The following is a 13,919-nucleotide window of genomic DNA, read 5'->3' on the forward strand; positions in this document are numbered from 1 at the left end:
AAAAAAAAAAAAAAAAAAAAAAGCTGAAGTCTTGGTTCTCCTCCCCCATCTTACTGTGCCCCAGGAAAATTCCGTGGCAGTTAGGGGACCTGGCCTGCTGAATGGGTTGGGGCCTTCTCTTGGATCAAGAGTCTCTTATTAGATCAAGGTCTCTTATTAGACTTCCTCATTCTTTCTGAGACCCCAGGCTGCGTAGTGGCAGCTGATGAAAATATCTGAAAGATGAGAAGAAACAATTGAGGCTGGTGAGGGAAGAGGGAGACAGGGGGAGAAGTGGTGCTCAAGATGGATGCAGAGGACTCTGGGAATGAGTTCCCTAGGTCAGAAGGAGAAAGAGACCAACATCAGAGACCTGGAAAGGGAACGAAGAGTGGGGAGGCAGAATGGGGCAGAGGTGAGCTGGGACAAGATGGGAGACCGCTGTCTTCCACCGTCTCCCTCACCAGTAACAGGTCCTTGAGCCAGCGCCGGAACTCTCCGCTTCCCTTTCAATGGAGAGTCGCACACAGTTTCCACTGGATGGCCCAGGTGTTGGCTTCTGAGCTCAGCCTGGCTGCCTTTATCCTACTGTTGGTCATGGCCTTCTCCAAGAAATGGCTGTACCTCTCTAGGAGCCGCTTCTACCAGCGCTGGCCCGTAGATGTCAGCAACAGAATCTACACATCAGCCCACATCATGTCCATGGGCCTCCTGTACTTCTGCAAATCCAGGAACTGTTCTGAGTTAGAGAATGGGAAAGGTGAGCCCCTCCACCCCCAATCCCAGCCCAGGCCTCCAGCCTGTCTTGGCCTCGATATCTGCACCCTGGATGTATTCTTGTTCCCTCTCCCTGGTCATCTTTACTTTTTGGCCTGCAAGATAGTTCCACTGGCACTGAGACCTCCAACGATCATTTCTCGTCCTGTAGCCTGGCTAAATAGATTTGATTGGTGCAAAGGAAAATGTCACTGCTTTTGATAAAACCCAGAGCCAAATCTGTGCTTCTAAGAATGCTGTGAGAGAGTTGGGCATGGTGCCGTACACCTGTGGTCTCAGCTATCTAGGAGGCTGAGGCGGGAGGATTGCTTGGGCCCAGGAGTTTGAGTGCAGCCTGGGCAACCTAGTGAGACCCCTGTCTCTAAAAACAAAAAAGAAAAATCAGGCCGGGCGCGGTGGCTCACGCCTGTAATCCCAGCACTTTGGGACGCCAAGGCAGGCGGATCACCTGAGGTGGGTAGATGGAGTCCATCCTGGCTAACACGGTGAAACCTCATCTCTACTAAAAATACAAAAAATTAGCCAGGCGTGGTGGCACACGCCTGTAATCCCAGCTACTCCGGAGACTGAGGCAGGAGAATCGCTTGAACCCGGCAGGCGGAGGTCACAGTAAGCCGAGACCGCACCACTGCACTGCAGCCTGGGTAACAAGAGCGAAACTCCGTCTCAAAAAAAAAAAAAAAAAAAAAGTTGTGAGGGGCATGGACTCTTTGCACAAGAGACTCACTCATTAATCGCCTAATTTACCAGGGAGAAGAGCCCCAGTGAGGTGGCGGTTTCCTTAGTCTTGTGTACCCAGAGCTTTGAGAGGACTCCTTGCACTGTCCCTTCTCAGGCCCTGATCCCACACGCTCTCCTTTCCTTCTGCCTCAGGCCTTGCTTTTCTGGATCATTTTCCTGTTTCCACACCTGGTTTCCGTGTTCCTTCCTTCCCTGAATTCTTGCAGCTGCTTCGTTCCTTATCCTTGTTTTTTTGTTTGTTTGTTTGTTTCACCGATTTTTTTAGAGACAAGGTCTCACTCCGTCACCCAGGCTGGAGTGCAGTGGTGCAATCATAGCTCACTGCAGCTTCGAACTTCTGGGCTCAAGGGATCCTCCTGTTTTAACTTCCTGAGAAGCTCAGACTACAGGTCCTGGCCACCACACCTGGATCTTATTCTTGTTAGTCTCTGCTTATGCTGTTCCCTCACCCCTCAGGAATTTGGAGTTCTTTCTCAGCTCCTGGGGATAACCAGAGATTTTGACCCTCATTTCAATTTTTTCACTTTCCTTAGCATGAAAGAAATCACACAGCTATTATTTTCTGAAAGTATTATGTCCTTATTATATGAATATGAAAGTATTCATATAATAAATTATGCAAGTATTATGTCCGTATTATAATAAATTTGGGGAAACAAAAGCTATCCTTTATTGTACACTTCCTCCATTTGTTCGATTTAGTCGTCAGTCAACCGTAAGGGATAGAAGATAATTATGCCTATTTTAGAGATGAGAAAATTGGGACTCAGAGAGATTAAGTACCTTGCTCAGGGTCATAAAGCTATTAGATTGAACCAAATGACATGCTAATATTTGACTGCTTTTTCACCTACAAAAGGAGCCATTTCATATGGATCAACCTAATAATGGCAGGTTTGGAATTGCAACTCACGTGTGTCTGGCTCTGAAACTCATGTAGGTGCCTTGCTCTATGGAGCTACTCAAAGACAGCCAGGCTTTTTATTTTTATTTATTTATTAATTTAATTTAATTTAATTTAATTTTTTTTTTGAGACAGAATCTTGCTCTGTTGCCCAGGCTGGAATGCAATGGTGGTCTCAGGTCACTGCAACTTCTGTCTCCCAGGTTTAAGTGATTCTCCTGCCTCAGCCTCTCAAGTAGCTGGGATTACAGGCGCCCGCCACCATGTCCAGCTAATTTTTGTATTTTTAGTAGAGACAGGGTTTCACCATGTTGACCAAGTTGGTCTTGAACTCCTGACCTCAGGTGGTTCGCCTGCCTCGGCCTCCCAAAGTGCTGGGATTACAGGTGTGAGCCCCCGCATCCAGCCAAACATCACTGATTTTTAAAATTTATTTAATTAGGATTAGGTAGTGTATAAATAGTGAATATTCAAAGAAGACAAAGGATTGTATAGTGAAGTGAGTCTGTTATCTCTTAGTATCCAGTCTCCCTCCCCAGTTTCTTCTGTTTCTTTCCAGAGACATTCTATTCAGAGACAAGCATCTATTTTTATTTTTATTTTGAGACAGTGTCTCACTCTGTCACCCAGGATGGTGTGCAGTGGTGTGATTGTAGTTTATTGCACTGCAGCCTTGAACTCCTGGGCCCAAGTGATCCTCCCACTTCGAAGCTCCCGGGTAGCTGGAACCACAGGTGCATGCCACCATGCCTGGCTACTTTTTTTTTTTTTTAATTTGTAGAGACCAGGGTCTCCCAGTGCTGCCCAGGCTGGTCTCCAACTCCTGGGCTCAAGTGATCCTCCTGCCTCCACCTCCCAAAGTGTTGGAATTACTGGTGTGAGCCATTGTGCCTAGTATATCACCTATCATCATTTTAAATGAACACACAATAACCCAATGTATGGGTATAGTATAATTTATTTTACAAATCTCTTGTAAATCAAGGAGCTTATTGGACTTATTTATTTATTTATTTTTTTGAGACAGAGTCTCACTCTGTTGCCCAGGTTGGAATGCAGTGGCGTTATCTTGGCTCACTGCAACCCCTGCCTCCTGGGCTCAAGTGATCCGCCCACTTCAGCCTCCCCAGTAGCTGAGACTACAGACAGGTGCCACCACACCTGGCTAATTTTTGTATTTTTAGTAGAGACAGGGTTTTTACCATGTTGGCCAGGCTGGTTTCAAACTCCTGACGTCAAGTGATCCTCCCACTTCAGCCTCTCAAAGTACTGGGATTACAGGCATGAGCCAGCATGCTTGGCCGACATATTAATACCTCTGCAAAGAAGATTCTTGTACCCAGATTTTGCTGCAGATATCTGATTATTCCTTAACATAAATTCCAAGAAGAAGCATTGTATGGTAAAAGAATGTAGATTTTCTGGATCTTTTATGCCAGATCATTCACCACAAATGCTGCCCACCAGAGTGTGCGAGAGCACCTCTTTTCTCTATATACTCTCCTATACTAGGTGTTATCAATCTTATTTTTTTGTTTTGTTTTGTTTTGTTTTGTTTTTGAGACGGAGTCTCGCTCTGTCGCCCAGGCTGGAGTGCAGTGGCCGGATCTCAGCTCACTGCAAGCTCCGCCTCCCGGGTTCATGCCATTCTCCTGCCTCAGCCTCCTGAGTAGCTAGGACTACAGGCGCCGCCACCACGCCCGGCTAGTTTTTTTTTGTATTTTTAGTAAAGATGGGGTTTCACTGGGTTAGCCAGGATGGTCTCGATCTCCTGACCTCATGATTCGCCCGTCTCAGCCTCCCAAAGTGCTGGGATTACAGGCTTGAGCCACCACGCCCGGCTATCAATCTTATTTTGATCTTTGCTAATTTGACAGTTTATATATATATATATGTATGTAGAGACGGGGTTTCACCATGTTGGCCAGGATGGTCTTGATCTCCTGACCTTGTGATCCGCCCACCTTGGCCTCCCAAAATGCTGGCATTACATGTGTGAGCCACTGTGCCCAGCCAAGTGTGTGTGTGTGTGTGTGTGTGTGTGTGTGTGTGTGTGTGTGTATATTTATATATTCTTTTTTTTTTGTGATGGAATCTTGCTCTGTCCCCCAGGCTGGGGTGCAGTGGTACGATCTCAGCTCACTGCAAACTTGGCCTCCTGGGATCAAGCAATTCTCCTGTCTCAGCCTCCCAGTAGCTGGGATCACAGGCATGTGCCACCATGCCCCGCTCATTTTTGTATTTTTAGTAGAGATGGGATTTCACCATGTTGGCCGGGCTGGCCTTGAACTCCTGATCTCAAGTGACCTGCCCACCTCAGCCTCCCAAAGGGCTAGGATTACAGGCATGAGCCTCCATACCCGGCCCCAGTTGTACATTTTCAAAGAGACAGGGCCTCCCTATGTTGTCCAGGCTGGTCTCAAACCCTTAGGCTCAAGAGATCCTCCCACCTCAGCTTTCCAAAGTGCTGGGATTATGGGTGTGAGCTACTGTGCTTGGCCTCGATGGTTTTTCACAAATCACATTTAATTAGCAATTCTTTGTGTTGAGCTTCATATGTTGATCAGACATTTGTAGTCCTTCTTTGGAGAACTGCAGTTTAAGTCCTCTGTCCATTTTTTTTTTCTGTTAAGGTATTCATTTGCATGCGGTTGAGATTATCAATCAATCTCCATATCAAGGAGCCTGGTTTATTTACGAAGTGAAAGCTGCTGGGTGAGGTGGCTCACACCTGTAATCCCAGCACTTTGGGAGGCCGAGGCAGGCGGAACATGAGGTCAGGAGATCGAGACCATCCTGGCTAACATGGTGAAATCCCGTCTCTACTAAAAAAAATTACTAAACATTAGCTGGGCGTGGTGGCCGGTACCTGTAGTCCCAGCTACTTGGGAGGCTGAGGCAGGAGAATGGTGTGAACCTGGGAGGTGGAGCTTGCAGTGAGCCGAGATCGCGCCACTGCACTCCAGCCTGGGTGACAGAGCGAGACTCCATCTCAAAAAAAAGAAGTGAAAGCAATATTTCATTTTTACTTCAAATGTGCATTTCTCTGGTTATTAATGGACCTGTACATTTTCTGTCTGTCTTTTTTTGTTTGTTTGTTTGTTTTTGTAGGCGGAGTCTTGCTCTGTTGACCAGGCTGGAGTGCAGTGGCACACCGCAATCTCCGCCTCCCAGGTTCAAGCGATTCTCCTGCCTCAGCCTCCGGAGTAGCTGGGACTACAGGCACACACCACCATACCCAGCTAATTTTTGTATTTTTAGTAGACACGGGGTTTCACTATGTCGGCCAGGCTGGTCTTGAACTCCTGGCCTTGTGATCCAACTGCCTCGGCCTCCCAACGTGCTGGGATTACAGGCCTGAGTTTTCTTGTATTTGCTCATTTTTATGTTTTGTCTTTTGTAAATCCTTAGTTGATCTTTTTGTTTGTCATTTTCCCCAGACAGTTTTAAGCTGTGGACAAATCAGCCCATGTTTAAGGTGGCTAAGTTAAGCTTCAACCTGACCCTGGGGTTGGGCCTCGTCCTCACCATCTGGTTGCACCTGCCCTACCTGCCCGCTGTTCAGAAATTACCCTTTGTCGGCTTGGTCGGGACCATCTTGAGCTTCTGTGAAGGTGCCTCTTAGCTCTGGAAAAGGTCCTTTGTTTTCCTAAGCCATATCTTCCTGGGCACTTCTCCCTCTTCTTTGGGGGTGGCGTGGGGGTTTTGTGGGTGGTGGGAGAACAGAGCCGAGAATCGAGTTACATCATTTCCTGGTCACAGGAGAGGTAGAAATGGAGGGGTTGACTCCTGGACCCTCAGGGGCCAGTCCCTGTGTGCATGGTGATGTGGTTTGTGGCTGTAGCCCAGCAGATGAGGAAGACCCTCCTGTGGGACTCTTGCATGACAACGAGACCCTCTGCTTCCTGTCTCCTAGTGACCTTCATCTTCTCCACCCTCATGCTGTTCCCCATTAATATCTGGATCTTCGAGGTGGAGAGGAATGTATCCATCCCCATCGGATGGAGCTATTTCATTGGTTGGCTGGTACTTATCCTATATGTCAGCTGCGGTGAGTGGCCAAAGGGCCCTGGGGGAAGGAAGGGACATGGGAAAGTTAGGTCAGGGAAAGTGTGGAGGGAAGAGGCTAGCGATCCCCAGGGTTAGATTTTTAGGGTCTTATCTTCCCTTTGGCCTCACCCTGCTTGTCACTTTACCTCCCAGTCACAACTTTCCTCTCCCCTGTCCCTGTCCTTTCCCAGCGATCCTTTGCTACTTCAACCATAGAAGTTTCTGGAGTCCGATTCTGAGCCCAGTGGCACCGTGTCCTGCAGCAGCAGTTTCGGCTCAGTAGAAGAATCTCCGAGGGCACAGATGATCACAGACACCCCCATCACCCAGGAGGGAGTCCTGGATCCTGAGCGGAAGGATACACACCTGTAACCTTTTCTGAACTCCTGGCACCAAGTTCTGTCCATTCCTCTGACCCCGTCTCCTCCTCCTCCCCCCAGCCCTAAAGGTTGGTCCTCATCATTGCAAGGAATGAGAAAGGGAGGATGCTGGACCAGCCTTGCACTCCTCTGCTTTCTCCCTGACTTGATTGAGCTTGAGTGATGTAGAATAAATTGTCCATCTCTTCTTTCTCATATCTGGCTGTTGTTGAGGCAAGCTAGAGGAGGAGGGAGAGGAAGGGAGAAAGAACAAGTTTGTTTTCCAGTTCTTGCTGCCCAGGAGGCTTTTGGCACCTGCTAGTCCCTAAACCTGCCCAACCTCTACCAGAGCATACTTGTACATGGGCAAATACCTCTGGAGAGCTACGCCTCTTTTTCTTTGTTATCTCTGACCCAACATTTGCTAGTTAGTGGGTGGAGGAGGTAGCGCTGATTAGGAGAGAGAGATCACCCACCATCTTGTTGGCTTAAGCATAGTGAAGGATTCAAAAGCCAAAAGGCTCAAAGATAAGAGGCAGGTTGAACAATGAGCACCACAGCACAGGTGGTTCGCCTAGGTGTGTGTCCTGGGCGGCAGTCCCACCCTCTGTGTCCAGCTCCGATGACAGAATGCATAGGGCCTGTGCCCTGGAAACCACCATCCACCCTGGCTGCTATAGCTTTCCACCCAAGCCTCCCACACCCTCCGCCATGTAACAGCAGGAATAAAACATGGCAACAAAGGAAAGCATTCAGGTTAGGTCCAAAAGGTAAGTTGCACATTTGGGTTTTAAAACTAGCTTGGGGAGTGCTGGCAATGCCCATCAGGCTTTGGACATGTTGCCCAGAGAGGCCAGCCTCCCAAGAGAGCATCCATAGCTGATCTGGGTCATGTCTATCCCTCCAGATGAAACCACGATACCAGGCAGCTACACGAGTGCAGGGACACGCCTGTAGTCCTAGTTACTCGGGAGGCTGAGGCAGGAGAATGGTGTGAACCTGGGAGGCGGAGCTTGCAGTGAGCCGAGACCATGCCTCTGCACTCCAGCCTGGGTAACAGAGCAAGACTCTCTCAAAAAAGAAAAAAACAAAAGTGTTTTTGGAGATGGTGGAGGGGATCTCATCATGTTGCCCAGGCTGGTCTCGAACTCCCAGCATCAAGTGATCTTCCTGCCTCAGCCTCCCAAAGCACTGGGATTACAGGCATGAACCACTGTACCCAGCCTAAAATGTATTTTAATTGAATGTCTTGGTCCATCTGCACTCTCTAACAAAGTACCTGAGACTGGATAATTTATAAAGAACAGAAATTTATTTTTCACAATTCTAGAATCTGGTAACTTTAAGACCAAGGCACCAGCAGATTCCGTGCCTAGTGAGGGCTTGCTGTCTGTTTCCAAGATGGTGCCTTCTTATTGTGTTTTCACATGGTGGAAGAGAGGGAAGGGCCAAGCAATTATTTGAAGCCTTATTTAAAAAAATTAGGGCCGGGCGTGGTGGCTCACGCCTGTAATCCCAGCCCTTTGGGAGGCCAAGGCGGGCGGATCACCTGACGTCAGGAGTTCGAGAGCAGCCTGGCCAACCTGGTGAAACCCCGTATCTACTCCAACCCAGGATGGAGTGCGATGGCATGATCTTGGCTCACTGCAACCTCTGCCTCCTGGGTTCAAGTGATTCTCCTGCCTCAGCCTCCTGAGTAGCTGGGATTTATAGGCATGCGCCACCACGTCCAGCTAATTTTGTATTTTTAGTACAGACAGGGTTTCTCCATGTTGGTCAGGCTGGTCTTGAACTCCCGACCCCAGGTGATCCGCCCATCTTGGCCTCTCAAAGTGCTGGGATTATAGATGTGAGCCACCGTGCCCGGCCTAGGATTGGTATTCTTTCTTCCTTACCTATTTGGTGTATTGTGTCAACTTAGCTAAACTGCAACTATTTTTTCAGAAGTCTCTTTCCTGCAGTGTTTCATGTTAGCTTGAGCCACAGAGACATTTTGTAGGAGATTTGGAAGTGGACGTGGAACATTTAATTACTAGTGTTAATTCCCTCTGCCACAGTAACAACATTCAAAGTGGTGGCTGATTGTCACCCTGGGTGCTGGAATGAGGAGACATGGAGTGGAGCCCACAGCAGATGCTTGCTTGATGGATAGGTAGTGCTATGGACTAAATTGTTTCTCCCTGAAATTCATACGTTGAAGCCCTTACTCCCAATGTAACTATATTTGGAGATGGGGCTTTTTAGGAGGTAATTGGGGTTAAATCACGTCATAAGGGTGGGCGCCCTATCCAATAGGATTAGTGGTTCTTTATAAGAGACACCAAAACTCTGTCTCTTTCTCTCTGCAAACATGCACTGAAGAAAGGCCGGGTGAGGACATAGCTAGATGGCAGCTGCCTTTGAACTAGGAAGGAAGCCCTCCCCAGAAACGGAATCAGCCAGAACACCTGGATCTTGAATTTATTGCCTCCAGAATTGTGAGAAAAATAATTCTGCTATTTAAGGCACCCGGTCTATGGACTTTTGCAATGGCAGCCTGAGCAGACCAAGACACACGGTGTGAGTGAGAATTTAACCTGGTTGTTGTAAGCATCTAGGATTTCAGGTTGTTTATTACCTTAGCATAACTGAGACAGTGCTGATGGACACAACTTCTTTGGCTAAAGGGAGGATTAAAACAGACTGAAACTAAAATTGTTCTGCTTTACAAAGACAACTCCAATACTTACATAGCTAGGATTTGCAGACGTTAATTTGAATCACAATCAGACAGCAAGGCTTGAAGAGGCTGGTAATATTCCACCAGAGAGAACAATAAATGTATGAAGTCTGAGTAATGAAGGAAACATTTACAAATAAACCTGACAGAAGAAGAAGGGAGGCAGGGTCGTGGCTCATGCCTCGAAGCCCAGCACTTTGGGAATCCAAGACAGGCAGATTGGTTGAGCCCAGGAGTTTGAGAACAGCCTCGGGAACACGGCGAAACTCCGACTCTACAAAAGATACCAAAATTAGCCGGGCATGGTAGCACAGGCCTGTAGTCCCAGCTACAAGGGAGATTGAGGTGGGAGGATTGCCTGAGCCCAGGACGCCTAAGCTGCAGTGAGCCGAGATCGCACCACCACACTCTAGCCTGGGTGTCATAGTAAGACCCTGTCTGAAAAACAAAGAAACAAATAAACAAACAAACAAACAAGAAAAAGAATGGAAAGATTTTAAGTTACAGCACAGGTATGCTTCTGATGATCGTGTCTTCGTTCCTCAATACAGATTAGAATTTACAGTAGTTCCCTCACTACTGGTAGTTCCTTATTATCAGTAGTTCTCTCATTATCAAGAAATCCAAGATCAAGGTATCTGGTGGTTTTGCTTCGCTTTCCATAATGTCAGTTACCCGTGGTCAACTGGGGTCCAAAATTATTAAGCATGGCCAGGTGCAGTGGCTTACACCTATAATCCCAGCACTTTGGGAGGCCCAGGTGAGTGGATCACTTGAGGTCAGGAGTTCAAGATCAGCCTGGCCAACATGGTGAAACCCCGTTTCTACTAAAAATACAAAAATTAGCCAGGTGTGGTGGCACATGCCTGTAGTCCCAGCTACTTGGGAGGCTGAGGCAGGAGAATCACTTGAACCGGGGAGGTGGAGGTTGCAGTGAGCTGAGATTGTGCCACTGCACTCCAGCCTGGGCAACAAAGCAAGACTCTGTCTCAAAAAAGAGGAAAAAAAAAAAAAAAGTGGAAAATTACAGAAATAAGCAATTCATAAGTTTTAAATTACATATCATTCTGAGCATTATAATTTATCTATTTTATTATTAGTTATTGTTAATCTCTTACTGTGCCTAATTTGTAAATTAAACTTTATCATGGATATGTATGTGGAAAAACCACAGTATATATAGGGTTTGGTACTATCCACGGTTTCAGGCAACCACTGAGGATCTTGGACTGTATCTCCTGTGGATAAGCAGGGGGCTACCATATATTCTTTATATCTTTGATCTAATGTCTTTTTTTGTTGTTGTTGTTGTTTTTTAAGACTGAGTCTCACTCCATCACCCAGCCTGGCAGTCGCGCAACCTCAGCTCACTGCAACCTCTGCCTCCCAGGGATTCAAGAGATTCTCGTGCCTCAGCCTCCAGAGTAGCTGGAATTACAGGAGTGAGTCACCATGCCCAGCTAATCTTTTTGTATTTTTATTTATTTATTTATTTATTTTTTTGAGACAGAGTCTTGCTCTGTCGCCCAGGCTGGAGTGCAATGGCCAGATCTCAGCTCACTGCAAGCTCCGCCTCCCGGGTTCACGCCATTCTCCTGCCTCAGCCTCCCGAGTAGCTGGGACTACAGGCGCCCGCCACCTCGCCCGGCTAGTTTTTTGTATTTTTAGTAGAGATGGGGTTTCACCGTATTAGCCAGGATGGTCTCGATCTCCTGACCTCGTGATCCACCCGTCTCGGCCTCCCAAAGTGCTGGGATTACAGGCATGAGCCACCGCGCCCGGCCGGAAAAGAATTCTTAAAACTCAACTAACCAAATACAAAATGTGCAAAAGATTTAAAAATATGCAAAAGATCTACAGACATCTCACCAAAGATGATATACATACGGCAAATAAGCATATGAAAAGATGTTCAACATAGTATGTTCTCAAGGGAATTGCAAATTAAAACAATGAGATACCACTGCACCTATTAAAATAGTTAAAATCCAAAATACAACACCAAAAGCTAGCAATGATGTGGAACAACAGGAATGCTCATTCATTGTTGGTGGGAAGGCAAAATGGCCAGCGACATTGGAAGACCGTTTGGCAATTTCTTTTCTTTTCTTTCTTTCTCTTTTTTTTTTTTGGACAGTGTCTCGCTCTGTTGCCCAGGCTGGAGTGCAGTGGTGCCAGGCAATTCTCCCACCTTGGCCTCCTGAGTAGCTGGGATTACAGGGGTGCACCACCACACCCGGCTACTTTTTTTGCATTTTTAGTAGAGACGAGGTTTCACCATGTTGGCCTGGCTGGTCTCGAACTTCTGACCTCAGCCTCCCAAAGTGTTGGGATTACAGGAGTGGGCCACCACACCCGGCCTGGTTTGGCAATTTCTTAAAAAACTAAACATACTCTTAACATATGATCTCGCGATCATTGTGCTCCTGTTTATCCAAATGAACCAAAATCTGATGCTCACCCAAAAACCACACACAAATGTTTATAGCAGCTTTATTCATAATTGCCAAAAATTAGGAGCAAGCAGGATATCCTTCAGCAGGTGAATGTATAAACTGTGGTATATCCAGACAATGGAATATTACTCAGTGCAAAAAACGAAATGAACTATCAAGCCACAAAAGACATGGAGGAATCTTAAATACACATTGCGAAGTATAAGAAGGCAGTCTGAAAAAGGAACATACTATATCATTCCAACTATATAACATTTTGGAAAAGGCAAAACTTTAGACAGTAAAAAGATCAGTGGTCTTCAGGAGTTTGGGGAGTAGGAAGGGAGGGATGAATAGCTAGCTAGAGCACAGGGGACTTTTAGGGCAGTGCAACTATTCTGTATGATACTTTAATGGTAGCTACATGTAATTTTACATTTGTCAAAACCCATAGAATGAGCCGGGCATGGTGGCATATGCTGTAGTCCCAGTTACTTGGCAGGCTGAGGTGGAAGGATCGCTTAGGCTCAGGAGCTTGAGGCTGAAGTGGACCGTGACTGCGCCACTGCACTCTGGCCTGGGCAATACAGCGAGACCCTGTCTCTAAACAAACAAACACACACAATAGAATGCATAGCACAAAGAGTGAACCCTAATGTAAACTACAGACTTGCAGAGGCAGGACAATCGCTTGAACCCAGGAGGTAGAGGTCGCAGTGAGCCAAGATTGCGCCATTCCACTCCAACCTGGGCAAGAAGAGCGAAACTCTGTTTCAAAAATAAAAATAAAATAAAAATAAAGTCCATTATTAAACAATAAAAAAGCACCCCAAAAACCAAGGGCCAAGAAAGAGGGAATATTATTTATTTTTTCTTTTCTTTTCTTTTCTTTTTAATGGCAACAGAGTCTCGCTCTGTTGCCCAGGCTGGAATGCAGTGGCACAATCTCTGCCTCCCAGGTTGAAGCGATTCTCTTGCCTCAGCCTCCTAAGTAGCTGGGGTTATAGATGTCCGCCACCTCACCTGGCTAAGTTTTGTATTTTTAGCAGAGACAGGGTTTCAGCATGTTGGCCAGGCTGGTCTTGAACTCCTGACCTCAAGTGATCCACTCACCTCGGCCTCCCAAAGTGCTGGGATTACGGGCATGAGCCGCCGCACCTGGCCTAATTTTCTATAATGGAGAAAATACAAGCCTTACGATTTTCTGCTTCCATAGAGCATTTGGCAGAAATAGGCCAGGAATCCCTATTTTGTAGCCAGGGGAAAGGAAGAATTGTTCTCAGTAGGGGACCACTGTCTAGGGTGAAGCCTGGTCAGTGCGATAGAAACTGTCCTCGGTATCTCTGAGAATTCTGGTTCCATGCCTGGTTAGCTGAGAAACTTGTCAGACACCATATTCTAGTGAGTGCCTGGAAGATACCTGTGAACAGAAGGGGAAACAACACAAGGCCTGGGGGCTTTCAGGCAGCTTTTGGGATCTGCTAGAAAAAATGCCAGGACTTGAAGACAAGTGACTCTCACTCACATGAATACCGCCTTTGCAGGCCAAAGAACAAACTGCCAAGTTACTGTCCTGTATTTCCGTGTTCAAAGCTGTCTCTCCTCTTTGGTGGGACCTTGTCAATTCTTCTAATGTTTTTTGGATGTAATTGTAGACTTACAGAAAAGTTGCAAGAATAGTACAAAGAATTCCCACTCTTCACCCAGATTCCCCACAAGTGTTAACATTTTACTGCATTTTTGTTTTTTGTTTTTTTTTTTGAGAAGCAGTCTCGTGCTGTTGCCAGGCTGGAGTGCAGTGGCACGATCTCGGCTCACTGCAACCTCCACCTCCTGGGTTCAAGCAATTCTTCTGCCTCAGCGTCCTGAGTAGCTGGGACTACAGGCACGTGCCACCATGCCCAGCTAATTTTTGTATTTTTAGTAGAGACGGGGTTTCACCATGTTGGTCAGGC

General features: G+C 46.8%; 1 protein-coding gene across 1 annotated transcript; it reads left to right on the top strand.

The window, feature by feature from the left end:
* The first annotated feature begins 81 nt into the window (after positions 1 to 81).
* ODF4 (outer dense fiber of sperm tails 4) lies at positions 82 to 7,026 on the top strand. Its single transcript, XM_011958601.1, is given in 4 exon segments — positions 82 to 739; positions 6,318 to 6,452; positions 6,643 to 6,687; positions 6,690 to 7,026. Coding segments are annotated over 4 exon segments (768 nt in total). The 5' UTR covers positions 82 to 285; the 3' UTR covers positions 6,824 to 7,026.
* The last annotated feature ends 6,893 nt before the right edge of the window (positions 7,027 to 13,919 follow it).

This window comes from Colobus angolensis, unplaced genomic scaffold (genome assembly GCF_000951035.1).
Source record: "Colobus angolensis palliatus isolate OR3802 unplaced genomic scaffold, Cang.pa_1.0 Scaffold47, whole genome shotgun sequence".
Lineage (NCBI taxonomy): Eukaryota > Metazoa > Chordata > Mammalia > Primates > Cercopithecidae > Colobus > Colobus angolensis.